Source organism: Megalops cyprinoides, chromosome 3 (assembly GCF_013368585.1).
Source record: "Megalops cyprinoides isolate fMegCyp1 chromosome 3, fMegCyp1.pri, whole genome shotgun sequence".
NCBI lineage: Eukaryota > Metazoa > Chordata > Actinopteri > Elopiformes > Megalopidae > Megalops > Megalops cyprinoides.
In genome coordinates, this window is record NC_050585.1 from 17,873,336 (window position 1) to 17,894,202 (window position 20,867).

Genomic DNA, 20,867 nt, shown 5'->3' on the forward strand with positions numbered 1-20,867 from the left:
CTTCCAGAGGGGAATTTTATTCATATTGATTTTAGCAGTTACATTTTTCTGTAACAGCACCAAACGTATTATGTTGTATGTAAAACGTAACACTTCCTTAACTTCAAAATTCAGTTTTCCTTTTACATGACATTAACCTTGTCAAATTAATTTAAGGCAATCATTTTTAATCAGGATTGACACATGGCAATGAGAGAGGGTAACAAAAAATACAGCAGACATGATTAATGATACTGAGAAATGCAACAGCTTGAATCTGTTGGTCACAGTTAAGGATAAACTGCACTGCAGCTGCAATAGCGGCTCCTTTGCATTTTTAGACAGCCACAGTCCCTTTCGAGAAATATCTATCTCCACAGATTGCAACTGACTGCACCCACTGACCCATTCCACCCCTGCATATACCATCAGCCAAAAGTGAAAGGCTGTGGTTGTGGTTAACCTGGTCCAGACGCAGCACCAACAATGACCCACACAAAGCGCACATCTGTCCCCGCAATAAACCGTCATCTGTGGGGGAAACCAAAACCATTTGCATCCCATGTGAGCTGTGCTTCGCGGTGTACTCTAAAAGATTAAAGTTTCTGCCAATGAAGCAAAATGCAGTGCCCTTGCGTTTTAATGCTGTGGTTCGGAAGAAAAAAAAAAGAACAAGTCTTTATGCACTACAGCCATGGCCATTGTGCTGCACAAAACAGGCAGAGGTCAGCTCCTCTTTTACACAATGAAACAAATGAAAATCAATAAACCTCTCAGACACTGCGTCCATTTGGCCCGCCCCTTCCCATTTCACATCCCAAATGAAATAACAGAGCAGGGGGGGAAAGGCTCTCTGCACTCATATCATGTTGCTTTGCTTTCGCTATTCTCTGCCTTTAAAAAAGACTCAGAACATCACATAAATTCCAGTGTGTTCTGAGTAGGAAACAGTCACAGGAGAGGTTTTTGCGAGTGTAAAATTAACACCTACGCAACAGTAATGTATGTTAAATGTGTTATCGCTCAAATAAAGTCTGAAAAAGGAGATGACGCTTGAAACATAGACATACAGTAAAGTGGAAAATGATTTCACTGCCTATGTATAAAAGGAGAGGATGCATTCACTTCTCATTTTTGTAAGGTTTTGTTGAAAATTGTGCTTTCACATAACCGTTTTAAAACAAAACAAAAAGGTTGTAATTGAGTTGACTGAAAAACAAGTAAAAATGGAAGTTTCCATACAAACAGGTGCAGTATAGAGAGACAGAAATGCAGACAGACAGACAAGCAGAAAGAAGAACCCAGAGCTCTGTAGCCAGATACAGAGAGTGTAGAGATAAAGACTAAAGTAAGAGATAAAGAAAAGTACGTGCAAGAGAACACAGACAGGCAGACAGACACACAAACACACACACACACACACACACACACACAAGAGTACACACATACAGACAAACGGACAGACATGCATATGACAAGACCACTAAACCCACACACATATAGCCCCCAGGAGGTAACCAGACAGCCTTATACATACAGGAAAAGAAACAGACAAAAAGAAGCATATACGAACACAGAGCCAGGCGAACAGAAAGAGGTGTACAGAGACAGACAGGTAAGCAGCTAAACAGGTAAGAAGGGAAGATAGATAAGCAGACAAACAGATAAGTAAACAAGCATACAGTTAGACAGAGGGGTACACAGACAGAAAGGCATAGGGTTGGAGGGCAAGAGGGTGATAGGGTGAGAGAGTGAGAGGGCGAGGGGGCTCGTACCGTGGTTCTCCTCTGACTGGTTGAAGCCGCACAGCTGGCAGATGCTGCGCACCCACTTGTTCATTTCCTCCATGGTCTCTGCCACCAGGTAGAAGGTGCGGTCGGACGTCTTGATGTCGAAGATGAAGCTGTCCTGGAGCTCCTTCCTCTGGAAGGTGAGGCCGGCATCCACCTGCTCACAGCTCTGCAGGTCGATAGTGCGGATGGGCTTCTTGGAGTGGTCGTTCTTGTAGTACTCCAGGACGTCTGGGTCCCCGCTCATACGGCCACTGCGCAGGATGAACCAGCGCTTCTTCCAAGCCTGTCACACACAGCAACACACGCATCATCACACACCTGCGCACGCAATGCCCCTCACTGCTCTAATGAGGAAACAGAAACCCACGGAACATGCTTGGTTGCATGTGTCCGGCGTTTAGTAAGCCAGGTTGAAAGGGAAACTGAGGTGTGCTTTGATTAAGCCCTTTCCCTGGGGTTTGTTTAACAAACACATCCTGGCTTTTCCCCAGAAAACCAGCTCTAATTTTTAGCTCTGAATGGATGTCTAACCTGTGTTAATTGAAAGATAAACTGCTGATAATTTTCCAGAGAATGGCCCTGTGTACTCTTTACATAATCACACCTGAAGACTTGCATCAGCAAAGGCATCATCATATTCCAGTACGTCACAGCTGTTCTGGATAGGTCTGAGTAAACACGCTAACCGCATTAGGTTACACACGATACTTCTATTTGTCATGCAGTAAATCATTAGGTTGGGTTAATATATTTTAATATTATGCTACCACAGATTACACAACTGTGTCCATGTGATCTATAACGCATGCCAAAGGAAGTGAAATGAAGTTCACTCCTCAGTGTTTCCTTATGCAGCAGGTCATTTTTTTTCATTTTACACACAATTTACACACATTTTTACACACAATTTGTCAATGTGTTGGTGCGGTTAAAGTCTGGACTCCAGACTGATCTCAGAGCAGCCTGACACATGACGAGGGGGAAGTGAGAGGGACCAGTTGGACCAGGTGCGCCTCGGAGATGGTTTCCTTTAAGCTGCTCGTCTGACTTCCTGCTCGGAAGCTGGCTGGAAAGCCCTCAGCTGCAGCCGGCACACCGGGTGACACAGCCACAGCAAATACACCTGCCGAGGGTCACCTTATCCCTCAGGCTGAGTGTCAATGTGCGACATATACAAATGCGGCCAGTCAGAGTACCCTGATATATTCCACATACACACACAGCCCGAATTCTGATGCAGTGATGGCAGAGTGAGATTTCTTGGGAAACTCTCAAAATGGATGGGACTAAAATGTTCCACATCAGTGATTCATTGAACTGAACCTATCATAACATTTTACAATGGAGTGAAAGGTTTACTGTTGGTTCAAAGGTATAGGTATAGGTGATTAACAGCACATGGTGGCTCCACCCACTTTGGAATTTATGAATCCTCACTCCATCAGTACCTGATTATCTTCCACATGCACACAAACTGTACACCTGGGTGTTGGTGAGAAAGGTGAGACCTTTCTCAATGCACGATACTAAAAATGTGTGGACACAAATTCAATGGCAGATTCCCAAATGCTTTTGTCATTGACACATACGCCAACTGAAAATGTGTCTGAGCAAGCTCTACACATCAGGTGAGAGGTGTCTCAGTGTGTAGCTCTCTCTCTCTCTCACTCACACACACACACATACACACACACGCACACACACACACATTTGAAAACTCATCTCAATTTGCAGCTTTTGGCAAACCCGACTACTCATGCCTCTCATAAATACCAGTGATACAGCACTTTTCAGGGCTCATTTATTAAGGACATCTTCAGTGCAGAAGAAACTGGTCAATTTCTTGCTATGAAATACATTTTTAGAAGAAGTGGCAGCTGTTGAACTACATGTAGGGCGGATAATGAACTTTTTTTTGGTAACCATGCTGAGCTTGGTTTTGATTGTTTTGCATGATTAGCAGGAATGTCAGTTTAAGTAGGAATCACCCATTAGCAAGGATTCCTATTTACCTGATTAATCTAATATTATGGAAATACTGTTGCACAGGTAACATGAAACCATTCAAATTACAACAACAACAACAAAAACCCCTGCTAGGTTTAAGCTAAATCTGATCTCTGATCTCTGCTGTAATCCTGTTTTCAGTGTAACCCGATATCTTTGTTGAAACTGAAATTGTTTACTGTGAAGGGCAGAAAGGTACTGCAATGCTACAACATTAGACACAATGAAGTCAAAATGAATCTGATTAAGCCCATGGCTGATCCTTAATTGCATCAGCAACCTTGTTATGTTCTCATGAACAACAATCAGTTGAAGACACATTCAAAATAGGATTGCTGCCTCCCTCTTCTTGCTCCTGCACTGCTTTTAGAGATATGGTTAGAGGTATTTCTTTTACTACATATCTAGTTGTATGTACAGAATATGTTGAGCTCGTTATCATTTGCCTTATTTTTTCCAGAGGACGTCTCAGTATTCAGAGGCTGTCTCTTTCAATATTATGCATTCCAGCATAATTCAATCAACCAACCAACCAATCAACTAATCAACCACTCAATCAATTGATGAGTGGCTCAATCAATAAGCAGTTTTGAAAGAACTGCCAGAGAGCATTACACCAAATGAATGCGTTAATATACATGAAAGGATCCAGTAGATTGTCTACATTCAGTCTAGGAGCACGCACATGATTCCAACGCTCTTGTTTAAAAGGGGGATTACTGTAAGTGGATAATTAAGACTAACATTCAATTAAGAGCTTACTTCACCTCCAAGAGTAGCAAATTCGGTTGGAAGTTGGGTGTAAACTCAATCCCTGGGGAGCTGTTTATATGCTGGGTTTAACTACAATGATGTCCCCTGACTTTACTTGTTCAATTAGTTAATTCACCTTACACATGAACACCAGTGCATTTCGCAGCATGCTTTGCAATACAATAAACTTAATTCCATTAAACAATGCAATTAAAGGAAGGTAAACAATTCTGACTCCAGATTCACAGATCACCTGTCTAAATGTTATTCGCCTAATTTCCCGACAGTCAGATAACTAATTTAAAAAAAGTCATCTTGACCGTGTATTTGTAACACACTGCACTATGGTAGCTGAGCGAGTGCAGATTCCATTCATTCTGGTGACTGTTGCATGGGCGAAAATCCAAGGAAAATATGCACCAATTATGGCAAAACCAAAATGCCATGGCTGTGACACTGACGGCAGTTTGTAGTGATTGTCTGAGCCCCTCCGGCACAAAGTTTAGTGAGACACGCACTGCGGGTGTGGGAAGAGGTAACATGCACATTGCACTGTGCAAGCGGACCAACCCACGAGCGGAGGTGTGACTGTACGGGCTGAAATACAATATGAACTGAGATCATATTTAACAATTATTGATGACTTCTCGACTCTGCAACATTAGAGAGACCTGAGCACTTCTCACTAAGTGGAATATGAAATGCACCTCTGTATGGCTGCGAGCACTGAGGGTCACGTGGGGTCTGTGAGGACATCAGCATGACACAGTTTCTGCAGCATGAAGCGCATTGGTCTGTACTTTGTTCTTGTTAAAAATTGGCTCTGAGAATATTTCTGTAAAGAACTCTTATGAAGTGATGTACCATCCACAACGTGTTAGAAAAACTGAGAAACAGCTGACTAATAACAGGAATAATTAAGTAGAAAGCAACACACAGCCAACCAAGGAACTGACAGCCCTGGGTTGGAACAAAACCAAGCATACACAAGAAGAGCAGAGGAGTGAGTCTGAGAAGCCCTTATTTAGTATACACAGTTTATAGAGTTGTTTTAGCTGGTTAGCAGGATGACCTCTGGTATCAGACAGTGTGGTGCAGTTGTGATGGAAACCCTGATTGGCGCCACCCACAAGCAGCTGAAGCAGCGTGTGTGAGGCTGGAGAGCAGGGAGGCAGAGACGGGATGGGGGGGGGGAACAGAGCCGGGTCTGGCGCTCTGCCTGGGAAGCACTTCCTCCCTATGTCCTGCACCCCCCGCTTGCTGACACACAAGATCCTGCCGTCTCTCACTCTCTCTCTCTCTCTCTCCCCTCCCCCTCTCATTTTTTTCTCCTTTGCTCCTCTGTCTGTCTCTCTCTGCCCTCCCCCCCCCCTCTCTCTCTCTTCCACCTTTTCTCCCGCTTTCCTTCCCTCCCTCTCATTCCATCTCTCCGTCCACACTGCAGCTCCTCCCCCTGTCGGAGTAGTCCAAGGACGTGCCGTGCAAAGCACACTGTCCTCGTGCTCGGGAGGGAGCAGGACGGAGAGCACCTCCTTCGGTTATTCTGTTAGGAAGTTTGCCAAGTGTCACCCACAGGATGGGTACTTATATATGTGAGGACTCTCCTCAGCCTTCTGTGTTTCACACAGAGCATTATCACCTACCAGCGGAAAAGAAAATTCCACCCACTTATCATGTTTGAATATCTCTCCCTCTACAGATGATGGCCTTAGATTCATGTTTTTGAATGCCTGCTGAGCTCGGCTCTGATTGGTCCGGTTCATAACCTGACTGCCACTGACTGATGCCTTAACTTACAAAGGCCCAGTTGAGAGTGAGTACCACCATGAATGATTTCCTCACAGTGCCAAATTAACTCCTTCAGTGCCGTCTTACACTGCCGACTCATCTTACGCATCGTGCTTACTTAGAATATATAGAATATATAGAATTGTGCTATAGAATAACCGGCATAAGCAGTAGTTCCATCTATTTACAGAGTGTTGGTCTTGCACAAGACAGGGTGACTTCTCATTTGATTTCCTGCCAGGGCGAAGAGTGTTACAGCAGGGGCAGAACATGTTTTACAGCACTGACAGCCCCTGAGGTGGGAGGCGTGGCACTTGGCATGATGGTACTGCCCACAATGATGTCACAAAGAGGGGAATGTACCTAAGTGGGCAAACACAGAAGGTGAGAACTAGGTGTACACGTGGATAAATAACTACCCCGAGTACACTTCAACATGCTTTACAATTGTGTTCTTCTGGCCACAATATAGCAGCCTCCATGTGCCGTCCGGCTTTTCTGGAGCTGCACTGATCAAAATCAAAACTGGCTTCAACTGACAGGGGGACACAAGCACTACGACGTGATGGCAGCTGTGATTCTACCCTTGATAATGCTATGTGTTACAGAATTCCTACTCTTGAAGCCTTTTCAGTTCCTGCTGAGTCAGTTTGGTTGTTTGCAGTGGACAGATATTGACAATTTTCTTTAAGAGACAACTGCATAGAAAAAAAAACTTTTATTCCAGTAAAAGTCATGACATCATATTTGTCAGATGTATAATTTAAGTACATTTGGGATTAGCGTTTTAGCCGGGAGGGGGAGATCTAAAAGATCTGAGTGCACTAATGGTATTCAGAATGCAAATGTATAAATTCACCGCGGATCCATTTACCCACAGAACCAAATGAACGCTGCCCTCCTCGCAATTACAGAGTTCATTTGAAAACAAAGCTGACACTCCAGGTCTAATTTATGATTCTTATGTTACTTGCCTGAGGAGCCCGAGGCACTACTCCCTGAACAGAAGAAGGGCAGGCCCCGCCTTTCAAACCACCCGTAACACAGGCCACACCCACACACCATGGTGACGACAAACGGCTGCAGGCAAGGAGAGAAGGCACTAGGACGGCGCTGGTACTCTGAGATCACCGCACAGCTGAAATAAGTGACTTCCTCATTATCGAGAAGACGGGTTACTCGAATGGGGAAATGCTATAACCGAGCGCAGCAAAAATACGCTCAGCAGGTCGTTGCAAGACTGAGGGTAGTTCGAAGATCCCTGATGTCACTGGGCACCAAGATAAGAAGACGCTGTGGTTTCTCAGCAGCTGACCCATTGTTCCACTGTGAGGAGAAACAGCATTGCCCAATTTAGATGCTTCCGGTACAGGCCGTGACTCACATATGCACGCCGTCATCTGAGGGAACTTCAACTGGTCTCCGAAATCTTATCTAGTTTATGTGAAGAACACCAGAGGTTTGATTTGACATTGGAGCGGGGTGAATTGCTCTGATGCAAAAGCTGGTTTATAATCCCAATGCAATGAAAGTAAGCCGCCCCATTGTGTGGGCAAAGGATTGTGGGCCCATGCATTTCAGTTCACTAACTGCAGGTCAAAGGCCATTATACCATGGCAGGGGAAATCTCTAACAAACGGAAACAGAGTAACATAAAGTTACTGACAGAGTGTCCATGAGTCACATGATTAGGTAATATCCTTTAAAGGACGAAGGGGGCACAAAACGTTTCCACTGAAACCACGCACACAAATGGCTATCACGGGAGATGACGGTCACAGACACTGACCCCCATCGTATCTGACTCTGCTTGTATTCTGTGGACAAGACTCACTCAATGGGTAAAAACATAATAACAACAATAAGGAATACATCTAGGTGCTACCTCTAAGTTCCAAGGCAGCTGCAAATTGTAATCTGCTCTGTCTAGAGAGCAGTCCCTGGCAATGTCCCCAGTCCTGATAGGTGACTGTGACCCTACAAATGTATGCTTGGCATCTGCAATGGTATGCTGAACTCCTAAACAGATTATCAGACGCGTTCAGGGCTGGGGCTTAGATTGTAAACAGGCAAACAGGAGGCCAATTCTTCTTTATCGCCGTAAATAGAAGAGGTGGGAGGAGTCCCATGGAAAACCGGTTACTTCACTGAGCTACGCCAATTACACAATTCAGAGATCCACACAGATATGTTGGTTTACCCATGTGTGAAGAAGCATACGTATTTGCAATCAACCACACAGTACCACTGTCAGCGGCTGAGTGTGGAATTATTGACAGCTTTTAGCAAGTCAGGTTAGAACAAATGACCAACAACTACATTCGCTACCCTTGAAAAATGGTGATGTCACAAGTATATGCCTAATTGGATGAAAAAACACATTCCACATGAATGCTTCTTTTGACGTCTTAAGTGAGACATGCTATATAACTGTAAACACACTGTTCATGCATAACAGCCTTCCAAGGGAACGCCTTTGCATGAATTAAAGTTTGTCACACACTCAGAAGGGAATATTCTCACCACAACTTTCTTGGTAGATGTATTCTTGGGATTACAGCATCTTCTAGTAGCTACTCTCATAGTCACAGCTTTGTCAGATGGTTTAACCCTACATGGCACTGCATGCCTTTGTTCACTGTGCTCACTTTCAGTTCGGTACCACAAAACATAATTAGTGTATGACTAACGTGATGTTGCCACTCTTGCAAAGGAAAAAAAGAACATGAATCACTTCTCCTATGATGTCAAGCACCCAATTCGGTATGACAACAAGCGGTCATAAGCCACATAGCCCGATATTGGGATCAGTCTGTGAAAAATGCTGGTAATGCTGAAGCCAAGATGACAACAGTAAAAACATCATCTGTAAGAAGCCCCCGTCTTAGATCTACCTTTAAAGAAAGCTGCAGCCACTTAACTTCACATCCCCTTTTTAATGCCTCTCTGCAGGGTAAGTGTTCATTGCTCTGCCTACTCCTGTATCTTTGGCCTAGGCTGCTCTTCTACACTCCCCCCCAACCCACTAACACAAGGCTGGAATCAGTATAATTTCTGGAATTAAGTGAGCTTTTTATTTTTATTCCCTTTTTCCAGCAAATGTCAAATACAATTTCAACTTCCGACTGTCAAACCATAACCCCTGAGGTACACTGCGGATCATTTTTCAGAGAACAGCCTCACGTTTCCCTTTGACGCCACCCACACACTGTGGCAAGGTGAGGTGAAGAGCCATAGGGAGGAAGTTGGGGGGGTCTCTGAATCTATTTTAAAGACGGGAAAGCAAAACTTCAAACGCAGAGGGAAAACAAAGACGTTCGCATGAATGGGCTTCTAAAAATAGTGCCAGAAATGTTGATCTTCTCAGGTCCGATCCCTTTGTCTCATACTCTGCACTTCAGTGCTTATACTAATACCCAGACTTGTTTTCTCCTGTTTTCCTAAGCTGGAGGCAACACGGGATCGCTGAAGCACCGTAACTAAGAATGCAAAGGCTGGGTGACCATTGCCAGAGACCCTGTGGTTCCTGAGATATCCAGCATTACAAAAGCACCGTGTGCTGTGCTGACATATCGGAATTAGCCTCTGCTGCTCGGCAGAGCTCTAGTGGGGCTTGCAACGGGCTCTGTGATTTAAGACCTGATAATGCTTACATTTTTCCATAGCTTTTCCTATGGTGGAATTGACACGGTGGTCCAGAAACAGCAAAGGCCTGACACCTTTATATCATGGCTGTAACCATCAGGCTAAATTTTGCAGTTAGTTTCACAATATTCCAGTCTGACACAAGCCAAGTTCTTACTGGCCCTTATGACTAATTCACGCCAGAGGGTGTACATGATTCTTTAAAACGATGGCATTTTGTTGAATCTCACTTGTCTTTCGATCCAGATTTATCCCGGACGTTCTTTGAAAAAGCCGTCCTCTGAACTGGTTAAAACAAATTACTGTCTTTTAAAATAAGACAAATAACAGCAGCATGTGCAGCCATAAACCCTGTCAATAACGCAAGAGACGCTGGACGGTCAACGTTGTTCTTGCACGCAGGGCGACGCAGATGAGCAAACATGCTAACCAAACACAAAGCCGGGCCAAGCTTAAGGTCACAGCCCTCTGCCTTGGTAATGGCTGAATGTGGAGGAGTAGCCCGCTCTGCGCAACAGCGCAAAAAACACTCTCTGAGGAGTCCCTTCCTAGACCCTGCAGTATCTGTGGTCTATTTCTGTACCCACGGCGTTCAGCTGAACAAACACGTTAACAGGAGACACCGGCAGGTGAACTGGCGCTGCCACACACAAAACTCCTGCTTGCACGCCTTCACGGTTGTTTATTTTTAGCCGGTCTCCATAGGCATAAATGTCCCCATAGCTAACCTCTCATTTACCACTGTGCTCATTTGTTAGTTTCCGGTGTATAGGTCTAAATATTTTATATAATAGTAGGTCCACACTTGCTACAAATGGTCACACAAAGCTATTTTAATATAGTTTCATTTTTTATATTTAGAGGTATTCTCAGGTATTCTTGTGTTCCTTGAGGTGGTCATACACTGCCTGTGAGTTATGAGATTCACAAATTTGCATTTGTGCTGTTCACTAACACCAATAGGGGAGGATGAATGTATATAACAAAAGTTTTCGAGTGCCCTCTGTCTTTCCTGGACCTGGCTATTGATCTCATACACTTGTCACAGTGAAAAAAAACAAAGCTGCTCTTTCAGTGCCTTTGTTTTAAATTAGCGATCAGTGCCTTGTGCCAGCCACAGCACGCGGCTGAGGGATGCTCTGTAAAGGCTAGGAACAATGTAGGTCAACCGGGGGGGGGGGGGGTTGGGGGGCTCTGGTAGGTGTGATGGCACATTGGCACTGGGCACTGCCAGGCTGCTAAAGCATGCCCATTTATAGATCCCCATAACACTAACACAGGGCTGGAATCAGTTCATTTCTGGTTTCCAGAAATTTCATTTCATAACACTGGCTCCCACACTTTTCTGATGCAGATACAGCCCACTTCTTCCCTGGAAAACTCTTCCTACAGCTAACCCAGCTAAGTACAGGGGAAAGGCAAGTCCCTTGAGAGCTAAGGCAGGGATATCTTATCATTAATGCCTGTTGTCAAATAATCATATATCTTTCTGAAGGGCTCTCTCTTCTTTCCTGGCAGGAACCAACTGATTAGGCAATAATTAAGCAGTTTTTTTCTCCATTTGGAAAACCTCATTTTTTGGTCATACAAATCCCACTCTCGTTGTAGTGTGCTGAGGACAATAAGTAGCCAAGAGCCAATGTGAATAGGTCGACAGATATGAAGTGAAATGCCTCTGTGGCTCTGCCAGTGTGCCATGTACTGCTGGCAGGTCCACAACCACTTTAAGCCCTGCTTTGTCATTGTTCATCAGAACCACATGAGCGAACTTGGTTATCGTCCACAGAGAAAGGGCATCAAATCAAATGCCACACTAATCCAACTGGCTGAGCCAACGTAGGCCTAATTTGCGCTCACAATAAACTACCTAGTGTCAGTGGCATGGCAGCAATTCAGCTCTTGCATAGACGTCCAATACCCACTGAAAATAATGATTAACCACTGATCGTCTATCTTCCATCCCAACGTTACCCTGCCTACCATGAAATGACAGGTCGTTACTTGCTGGAGACAGAGTTGCCGTTTGTTTCCTCTTCAGTCCATGTGAAGCCTGTGAAGCTCTTCATTGCATTGGCTGCTCATCCCCAGACAGAAGATGCCCTCACAACAAGACCATAAAGAACCAGATACAGCTGCCAGTAGTTTATTTTCTGCAGAATGATTTTCATCACAACAGTAGCAGCCTCTATGTCTTCCACAGCTGCACATTCCATGGCAAAGTCATTTCAAATCACAGGGCACAACGGAACCAGTAATCTGCATTTGAAGAAAGTGTCTGTGTCACCTGGAGAAAAAGCTTGATGCAGGATCTCTCTTGATTTGATGATAGTTCTGTTATGTGGATGGGCTGGGAGAGCTGGCACAGAGCATGTGATGAGCCATCCAAATAATGTAAAGATCAGTCAATGTGTCCCACTTTATCTCTGGCTAGTGGAGTTTGAGTGTCTTTTAGACCTAAGAATAATTGACTAAGAAGGTAAGGCAAATATATTGTATCAAATATGGATTGTCAATGGACCTGCCGTTAAATTCTTACCCATGCTGCTTCTGTCTCCAAAGATTAAGCTTACTCTTTTCATTCAGGGGATGGCTTCTTTGCTATTAGTAGTTTGCAGTTTTTCCTGCAACCTACTACCACTACAGCTGGGACCCCACACCATAGGGGTAAAACGGCCAGTTCTCCACTTGGTCCTCCATACAGTGCAGTTGAGCGCAGTCTGTTTATGTAGGTGGCATCAGTTTATGTCACAGGTAAGTTCAATAAACTCTGTACCTCTGCCATTGAGTGTGTGTTTGAGTTCCCAGGATGTCTTAAAGTTTACACAAGGCTCATGGCTATTCAAATATGTTCTCCCGGTGACGTTAAGCAGACTAGCGCTTGAGACATTGCGGTTTATCTTACGTTTTTTCATGGGGCTTTCATCATTAATATCCCAGCAAAAAGGTTCTATAAAAAGACATAGACTTAGGGTTGGGACTCTGACAGCTTTCAAACATTAGTAAATCCTAGATTTTTTTAAAAAAAAAACAACAATGCATCAATCCATTCAGTTCCTAGCAGGTAGGGTTGGGTATCGTTTGGGTTTTTTCTGATACCGGTGCTAGAGCGATACTTTTAAAACGGTACCAGTGCCTGAACAGATACTTAAAAAAGCACAAAATGACGGTCAACGACTTTAAAGAACAGCTTTTTTATTGCTAAGGCAAATTTGAACTTGAAATTGAACAATATATTAACTGTGAACAGTTTTAAGTATTTTTAAATATATAAATATAAATAAATACAAAACAGTTAACAAATGTTCGCATTGTTAGCACATGTTTTCACTCTTTTGTAGCCACGTGTTTCTATCTACCACATGGAAGCAGCATAGTGCTGTTGCTGTGATATAAACATGGGAATAGATATGAGTGGTGTTTTTTCCCCCAGAAGCATTTTACATGGAAAACTGGAGGTATGCGATATGATGTAGAAAACTAGATTGGAAAAATTCTAGCTAATTTTAGCTTTGAGGAAACAGTGACTTAACATTAAAAAATATAGCAAATGCTAACTGAAAACTACGAGAAGCTTAAATGACGCTAATGAAAACATAACAAACCATGTAAGGTAACACGCGCGCTACATAGCATAAAAAATAAGTTATGTGCAAAAGGGTTAAGAGTGAAATGCTGCCACACTTTTGAGGTCTTTGGTCGTGAAGGTGTTGTCATCTCTATTGTTCACTCCAGTAAAGCAACGTAGCTTGGGCTACATGTCTGAGCATTCCGAGTCAGCACAAAAAACACACAATTGAATTTGTTGGCAACTAAATTGGTCATCGATTTTAGTTGACTACGTTGATAACTTGTTGCACCCCGACTCTCAAATGAAATGCTGCAATGTACTCCAAGATTGCCTGCTTGCAAGCTAACTACCTAAAGCTAACTGTATGATGGCTACAAATATTCAACTATTTGAAGTAATTCAAACTCTCAGACCACAGCTAGAAATGTTTTTTTTCCATCAATATCTTTTTTAAATTTTAATGTCTCAAGCCATTGGTTTGATCTAGCGCAAGCAAAAATAAACAAACCAAAATGGCAGCACATTTACACCTTTCTTGATTTTGATCGCATCCAAATTCACTTTATCTTGAAACAAACCAGACTCAAGTGTGTGGGGAACCCACCAGGCCTCATGTACCACACAGAAGTAAACATCAAAGATGTTGAACAGAGCTCAAGAGGCGCATGAACCCCAGCTGTTTATGTTTCTTGGAGGCATTAATGTCCCCCTGCAACTTACATTTCAGCTACTCAGGTTTCCAAATAGTCAAAACAGAGACTTTGGAAAGCTTTCAGCTGCTCAGATAAGACGGGTAGACTCACCCACACACGACTCTATTCTTTCATGGTGAGGGAAAGGACAGCCCCCCAGAAAGGCTATTTGAGGATATAGGCCGTACTAAAGCACCAGGCCTGGCTCTGGCGTTACCCTTTCACTCATCACCTGTTCAGAAATGATTTCTCCAACAAAGAAATGTTCAACCTTGGTAGGCTGGTAATTATTTATAAAGAGCCAACATTTCCGGATAAAGTTAAAAGACACACCAGAGCGGTGTATGCGGTTCTTTTTTCTGTCCGAAAGAAAATTGCAGCAATGGAGCTGATCAGAGATTCATTCTACAGACTTGATGAGTCTTTGGAAAATGTGAACTGCAACCTCTATCAGGCCAATTCATTCCTGCTAATTTGAGAGTGTGAAAGCTACTTTAAAATAAAGATGTGAACAAGTATGTGATGAGCTGAAAATCAATGCGAACAGTGCTTTTGAATATGTCTATAAGTTTTTTTTTTTCTCTGTGTAAATTATTTCTGTATTCATCCTGGGACCGCCCTGATGGTTTATGGAATGGCGAACACGATCTGTAATCAAAGCCCATTGTAGCATTTCCTCTGCTGCTCCCATCTGCTGTCTTTCAGTGACTGCACAGCGTACCTTCATGAAGTGCTTGTATTTCAATTGATTTCAAAGTACAGTATGACAGCTTTCCAATGAACTAAAAAGAGGCCAACACAAACGAGCGCTAGTCGTGATGGCACCATGCAACTGCAGGTGTTTTCGCTGTTGGGAAGAGAGGGGGCATTGATAGAGGAGTAGCCACAGGCAGGGCTGGTCTATATTAACCCTGGCTCCATTTTGCCATCCCTCTGTTTCCAGAATACAAATGGCATGGTGACCCATCCCAGGAGCAATGCTGCCCACAAGATCACAGGTCAGCACTGGCGACCAGTCGGCTCCCTGTGGCTCACAATCAGTGCTCTGCAACTGAGGGCCAGTGAGGTCCAAAGCACCGAAGAAACGTCAAATGACCGCCGTCACCAAGCAGGCTTGATCTAATGGAATGGAACCGATTTTGACAGCTCCATTGATCATGGTTATCCAGTCAGCACTGTTTCCCGGCCAGAGGTGGTTTTCTAAGGATGCCTGTTTTTTTGTGTTGAAAAAAAAGCCCTAGGAATAAACAGACAGACACACGCGCACACACACACACACACACACATTCAATATACCACACTTTAAAATATCAGACATTAACATTGCTCATCCTAGCATGAAACAATACTGGCTAATATATGTTTTTAAAGGATGGTGTAAAGTTTTCAGATAAACAGTATTAAAATACTAAGCCCATCCATGTGAATTTTTCATCAGTTGTGTCTGGCCTTATAAAAGAAAGGTTTTCTCAGCCCCACTCACTCTCGTTTCATGAATACTACCATTGATCTATGGCACAAAACATAATTTCCATTTCTAATCTAAGAAATGGATTCTATGGTGCTGTGCCTGCCAAATAACTCAGCAAGAGACTCACAGAACACCCTCAGTTACCTGCATACCAGTTTAAGGCTTACTTTGCTTTTTATTAGGTGTCCAGATTATTTGTCACTTTGTTTAGTGACCTTGTTGTAAATAAATGTTCAATAAGTATGTGCCATTAAATTATTGGACGCTAAAATGGAACTCTCTGTGAATATGCACAGGTCATACACAGTAATAAAGATGATTGCATAAAGAGCTCTGCGATTTCTGTCTCAAACCTGGGTCTTTTTAACACTGTAAAACATGGCGTAGCAGTAGCTGTTACTGCTGAGCACCTCTCTACAGTATCTGACATTACGTTTCTGCAGCATCATGTAGCAGGTGGTGCTGAACAGCCCACCACCGTCACTTTCCCATTGATAAACACCCTCCAGTTGCTGCAAGCTGGAGGCTGCATGCAAAGCACAGCAAAGTCAACACGCCACAAATTTATTGAGAGACTGTCACACGACCGGCTGACGACAACAGTGCTGTCGTAGATGTCCAAACGAGGAGAACTCCGCTGCTGTTTGAGTACACTGAGGCTCTTGGGATATGGGCAGACCCCGCCTCCTCCCCCCCGAGAACATGCAAATAATAACCGCCCTGGATCCAGGCGGGGAAACATGCAGCAAATGAACAAGCAGCAACGGGAGCCTTTGTTTACATTCCTGCTCCGTGGATAGTAAGCCCAAGGTATCCCTGAGGTGGAGCGTGTGCTCTTATGATGGGAATCGCCCCTCTCTTTCTCTTTTGCTCTCATTTTTGAAAAAACAGGCGGTTTAATTACACTAGTGCCTTAAAATTCAAAGGGTTACACTGGGCCTCTAGCTATTTGAGATCTAAAAAAAAAACGCAGACAGTACAGTATTAACAAAGAGCTTCATTCCAAAAACAGTTCTATTCCATCATATCAGACACTCTGCCTGCTGCACATGACTAAGAAGAAGAAGAATGTTTCATTGCTCCTGATAATGGCCTGACATTACAAGAGGTTGTTTTCCCCGTAAACTAAATTAGCGCTTCCACCAGTCAGGAGAAGGCCAGCCAAGGAAGCGTAGCTCTGGAGAGAGCTGGGGCCTGTCTGCTGCAGGCCATGACATCATCTGCAGGGGAGTCCTCAGCTGTTGAAGCGAAATAACAAATCTTCCTGTGGTCTCCGGCAATCACAATTTGCTTCTGTAAAGGCAGGTGACCTCCTGGCCCAATTGGCTAATTGCCTTTAGCAGCCAGCCGGTGTGTTCATGGGGGAGGGGGAGCTGACTCCATTTCGCTAAGACTATCCAGCCACCGCCGTTGATGTCATCCTTGCAAAGAACAAGAAACTTGAACACTACATCTAGCCTAACCAGGATGCTAGAGTAAAATCAGGGAGTAGCCATTTTTTACCAGAATACAGGAGACCCTAGCTGTACACATAAAGCATACAACACAACCCAACATACAGGCTGAGTTTTTCTCTTGGCAAAGCAGTACAAGACATACCAAACACATTAAATTACCATTAGGTTAACTAAAAATACTGCCTTGTAGTGCAATTTAAACACACTAAAAAGAGAAATAAACAAAGTCATTACTAAAGCTGATAACATTTTCTGTAAATGCTAGCTAACGATGCAATTCACTGCAAATCGCATTCTTGCTATTGCCTCATACTGCTAATTAACAATTGAGGCTGTTAAGAGCACCTTCTTGAGAGAGAGCGGGTGGTTTTCCAGCATTCCCTAACACCTTTAAGCACAATCTTGGAGTGGATGCAGGGCCGTTGCCTGCCTGAGGGACATCCTACAGGAGAGAGGGGTGGCTTTGACCCCAGTAGTAGATGGCATGCACTATCAGGAGCCTGCAGCTGTCAGTCACACTGACATCTGGCTCCCAGCACTGCCACTTCCTCCCATCTAATGAGGATAGGGAGCTGAGGAGGGTGGTCTTACAGATGCCCCTTCACGCCGTGGAACCTTGAAATCAAGGTTCAGTGGGGGATTTATGCAAAGCCTTATTCTAGCTATACTGTGTTCCATCCACTGCAGTGGGGCAAAGACACCCACCAATCAAATGGCTTGGTACATCTCCACAGTTGCAAGAACCCGCACTTGGTCCTTTTACCTCTGGTGGTCTAGTTCCTTTTTGGTCCTTTGCCGTAAACATAGAAAAGGAACCACTTGGGGTGGCCTGTCTTCACTTCAAGGGAGGATAGACCAGCTTCATACAGACTCATACAGTCAAACCAATGGTAAATGAATATCAAACACAAATATTTTATAAAGGATTCCTTTATAGTCATTGAGAAAAGTTCCCCTCACTGGTCATGCCTTAGTGTGAAAAAAGTGTCATTTCATGCCGTTTCAAATTAGCCAGGTTCTCTAATCTGTTAGATCAGAGAACCTGACTAATTTACATCAGCACTCTGGAGAGATTAGATTAGATTAGTTCTCTCCCTGAGAATGCATCAATTTCCTTGAAACTTCTGTCCCTTCCCAAATAAGCGTGTCACCAATTTGCATGTGACACCACCTTGCTTAGTTTCCACAGAAACGTTGCGACATACCCCCCTTCAACAGACCCACAGACACCCAGTGCTTCAGTGCAGACACCAGCATTAGCACATGTCTAACCACACATGTCAGCGTAGAGCACCTCCACGAAATCCTACACAATATCCTGTTGCTCTATGACAGTTGAGTAAACATTTATGTTAGAGCAATAATCCTGAGATCCATTGTCTTTCTGTGTCTAACTGGCATGCATGACAAGCTATCATATAGGCCCTGTGCCATGTGTGCCATATGCAGAACCGCAGTGGTGTGAGAGCCATTATGTGACAGGCAGCCGCCATGCAACAGTGAGAGGTCTGGCCCAGTTTTCGTTTCACAAACATGGAAAGGTTGCAACACATTCCAGCTTTTTATAGGCCCCTGTTCTTCCTCCTGTCTAAAATAAACAGATAACAAAACATGTCTGTCATGAGCAGTTCCTGACTCCGAGATGATGTCAGTCGGTCTTGCGCAGGAAGGACTCTGCAATCTCAAACAACAACAGCATAAAAAAACAGTTTGTCTTTAGCGCTGCACGGTTTGTTCAGCTGCTTGCTTCAGTAGGGAATCTCCCGAACGCGTTTTTACCACGCGGCAGGGTGCAGGTAAAGACGAGTGGGTGTGGTCTCCCTGCCAGCTGCCTCATGTGATAATCCCTCTGTTTAAAACCTCTAACTCCTGCTCCCACATGCATTCGCACCCGATGTTACAGTCACGTGATCCTATGTCCACACTCACCCATGACAACTCCTCTGTGCAGAGAGTCCGCCAAATCCCAAGCCCTGAATATTTTCAAGGAATCTGCGCATTGTCCAAGCTATGTTCTGTAAAATTACCACTGTTAATCACAAGAGCTGTTCAATCATCTTCTCTCACCACAGCTGAAACCTCCCTATTTTCCTGACACTATGTAGGAAACCCATAATCAGTCAGACATTGCTATCATTACCTGGCTTATTCATTAGACATATGTGCATAAATGCACTGTATCGGTCCAGCTGTGTGGCTATTGTCTGAATCCCTGTCAATTCCAAGCTAGGAGGGCACACTACACTATAAAGTGTCCCAGAGAAGATGTATTTTTGGCTCGGGGAATAGATGCTGAATGCAAGCCTACTTATCTCTTCAGACATCAGTGAGAGAGAAAGACAATCAAACAAATGAAGGGTCAGATCTGTGAGAAGATATGGTAATCAGCTTTTTCTGGACTGATGGATACAGCATGAACAGATATATGGAGCCTTCAGCTACATAATGTCTTTCATACATTTCTCCTTCTATCTGTAGTTCACATACATACATAGTACATAACACTATTTCTTTAGCAAATGCCCTCATCGGGGCTGATTTGCATAGCTTTATCATGGTAAGGTGGCTTAAAAAAAAACAACTTTCTGTTCTTATTTATTCTTATTATTATTAAATCCGATTTCCTGAACATAACTCCTCCTACAGCTCTTAAGGTACACTTACAAAACTTGGTCAATACCTTCAGCCAGTATGGGACTGCACTGCTTGTGATGCTTATGTCAAAGCCTAAAATAGTTTTGAGATATTTATGATTTTTGTTTACAAGGAAATAAGAACATTAAGTTGGCTTTTTCAAGCGAACTTGAAAAATCTGTTGAAAGGTGTCTAGTTAGAGGTGTCACATCCACAACTGATCCAGAGTCCAGAGGCTGCAGTCTAATGCTCTATCCCTGCTATGCTGTGTATAAATCACCAATCTCACTATCTATTGTGACACTTTAAGGGTAGAGTATTGTGGTCAGGCTTGGATTAATTGGGAAAAAAAACTACATATTTTTAGAACATGATTCATACACATACATACGCCACAGTCAAATGACCCTGTTATTTTGTCTGTTCTAAATTAGATAACAGGAATCTCCCACAACCCTGTTTGGCTCGTACAGGATAACCTTGATGTTTTTAACACTAATTTTAGATTTTCTGCCAGGAGTTAGGTCATGGAAATGAATGATTATGGCCCAGTTTGTGTGTAATTGCAAAGCCTTTGATCTTTTTGTTTTAAGTAACATCTTAACATTTCTCGCACCACATTATGAAGTTTATACTACATACTGAAATTTATCAAGAATGTTATGCAAGTAACGGCAGAGCCCACACCAACGACATTTCTGTGGAAATGATATCGTCAAATCTATTGACTTAAGCAATCTGCTATTTTATTGTTACACCTGGATTCATTTTAACAACTATACCTGTTAATGTTATACTACATGTTAAAAAAGGTAACATTTGAATCTCCTTTACATCATTTTAAACCACTTATTAAACAAATTAATTTATGTTTCCCTTCTTCTCTCTACAATGAACACTCCACACAACATCAAAAGTTTTCACATTACAATGTGATGACATTCTGGCACCTTTCGCAATCACCATCGGCTCAAGAGATGACACAATATCCTTCAGCAAACCATCCAATAACAGGCAGATAAAGCTAAGCAGATTTTGGACTGGGCACTTAGATTCATTTGTGAATGTACGGTAACTGCC

The 20,867-nt window shown here is 43.3% G+C and overlaps 1 protein-coding gene across 2 annotated transcripts in view; it reads right to left on the reverse strand.

The window, feature by feature from the left end:
* Window positions 1–20,867, reverse strand: part of LOC118775402 (GRB2-associated-binding protein 2-like) — a 46,806-nt gene that overhangs the window by 15,267 nt on the left and 10,672 nt on the right. For both annotated transcript variants that reach the window (XM_036525306.1, XM_036525307.1), the window contains exon 2: window positions 1,755–2,055. In XM_036525306.1, the coding sequence (XP_036381199.1) occupies window positions 1,755–2,055 (301 nt within the window). The remainder of the gene's footprint in view (window positions 1–1,754; window positions 2,056–20,867) is intronic.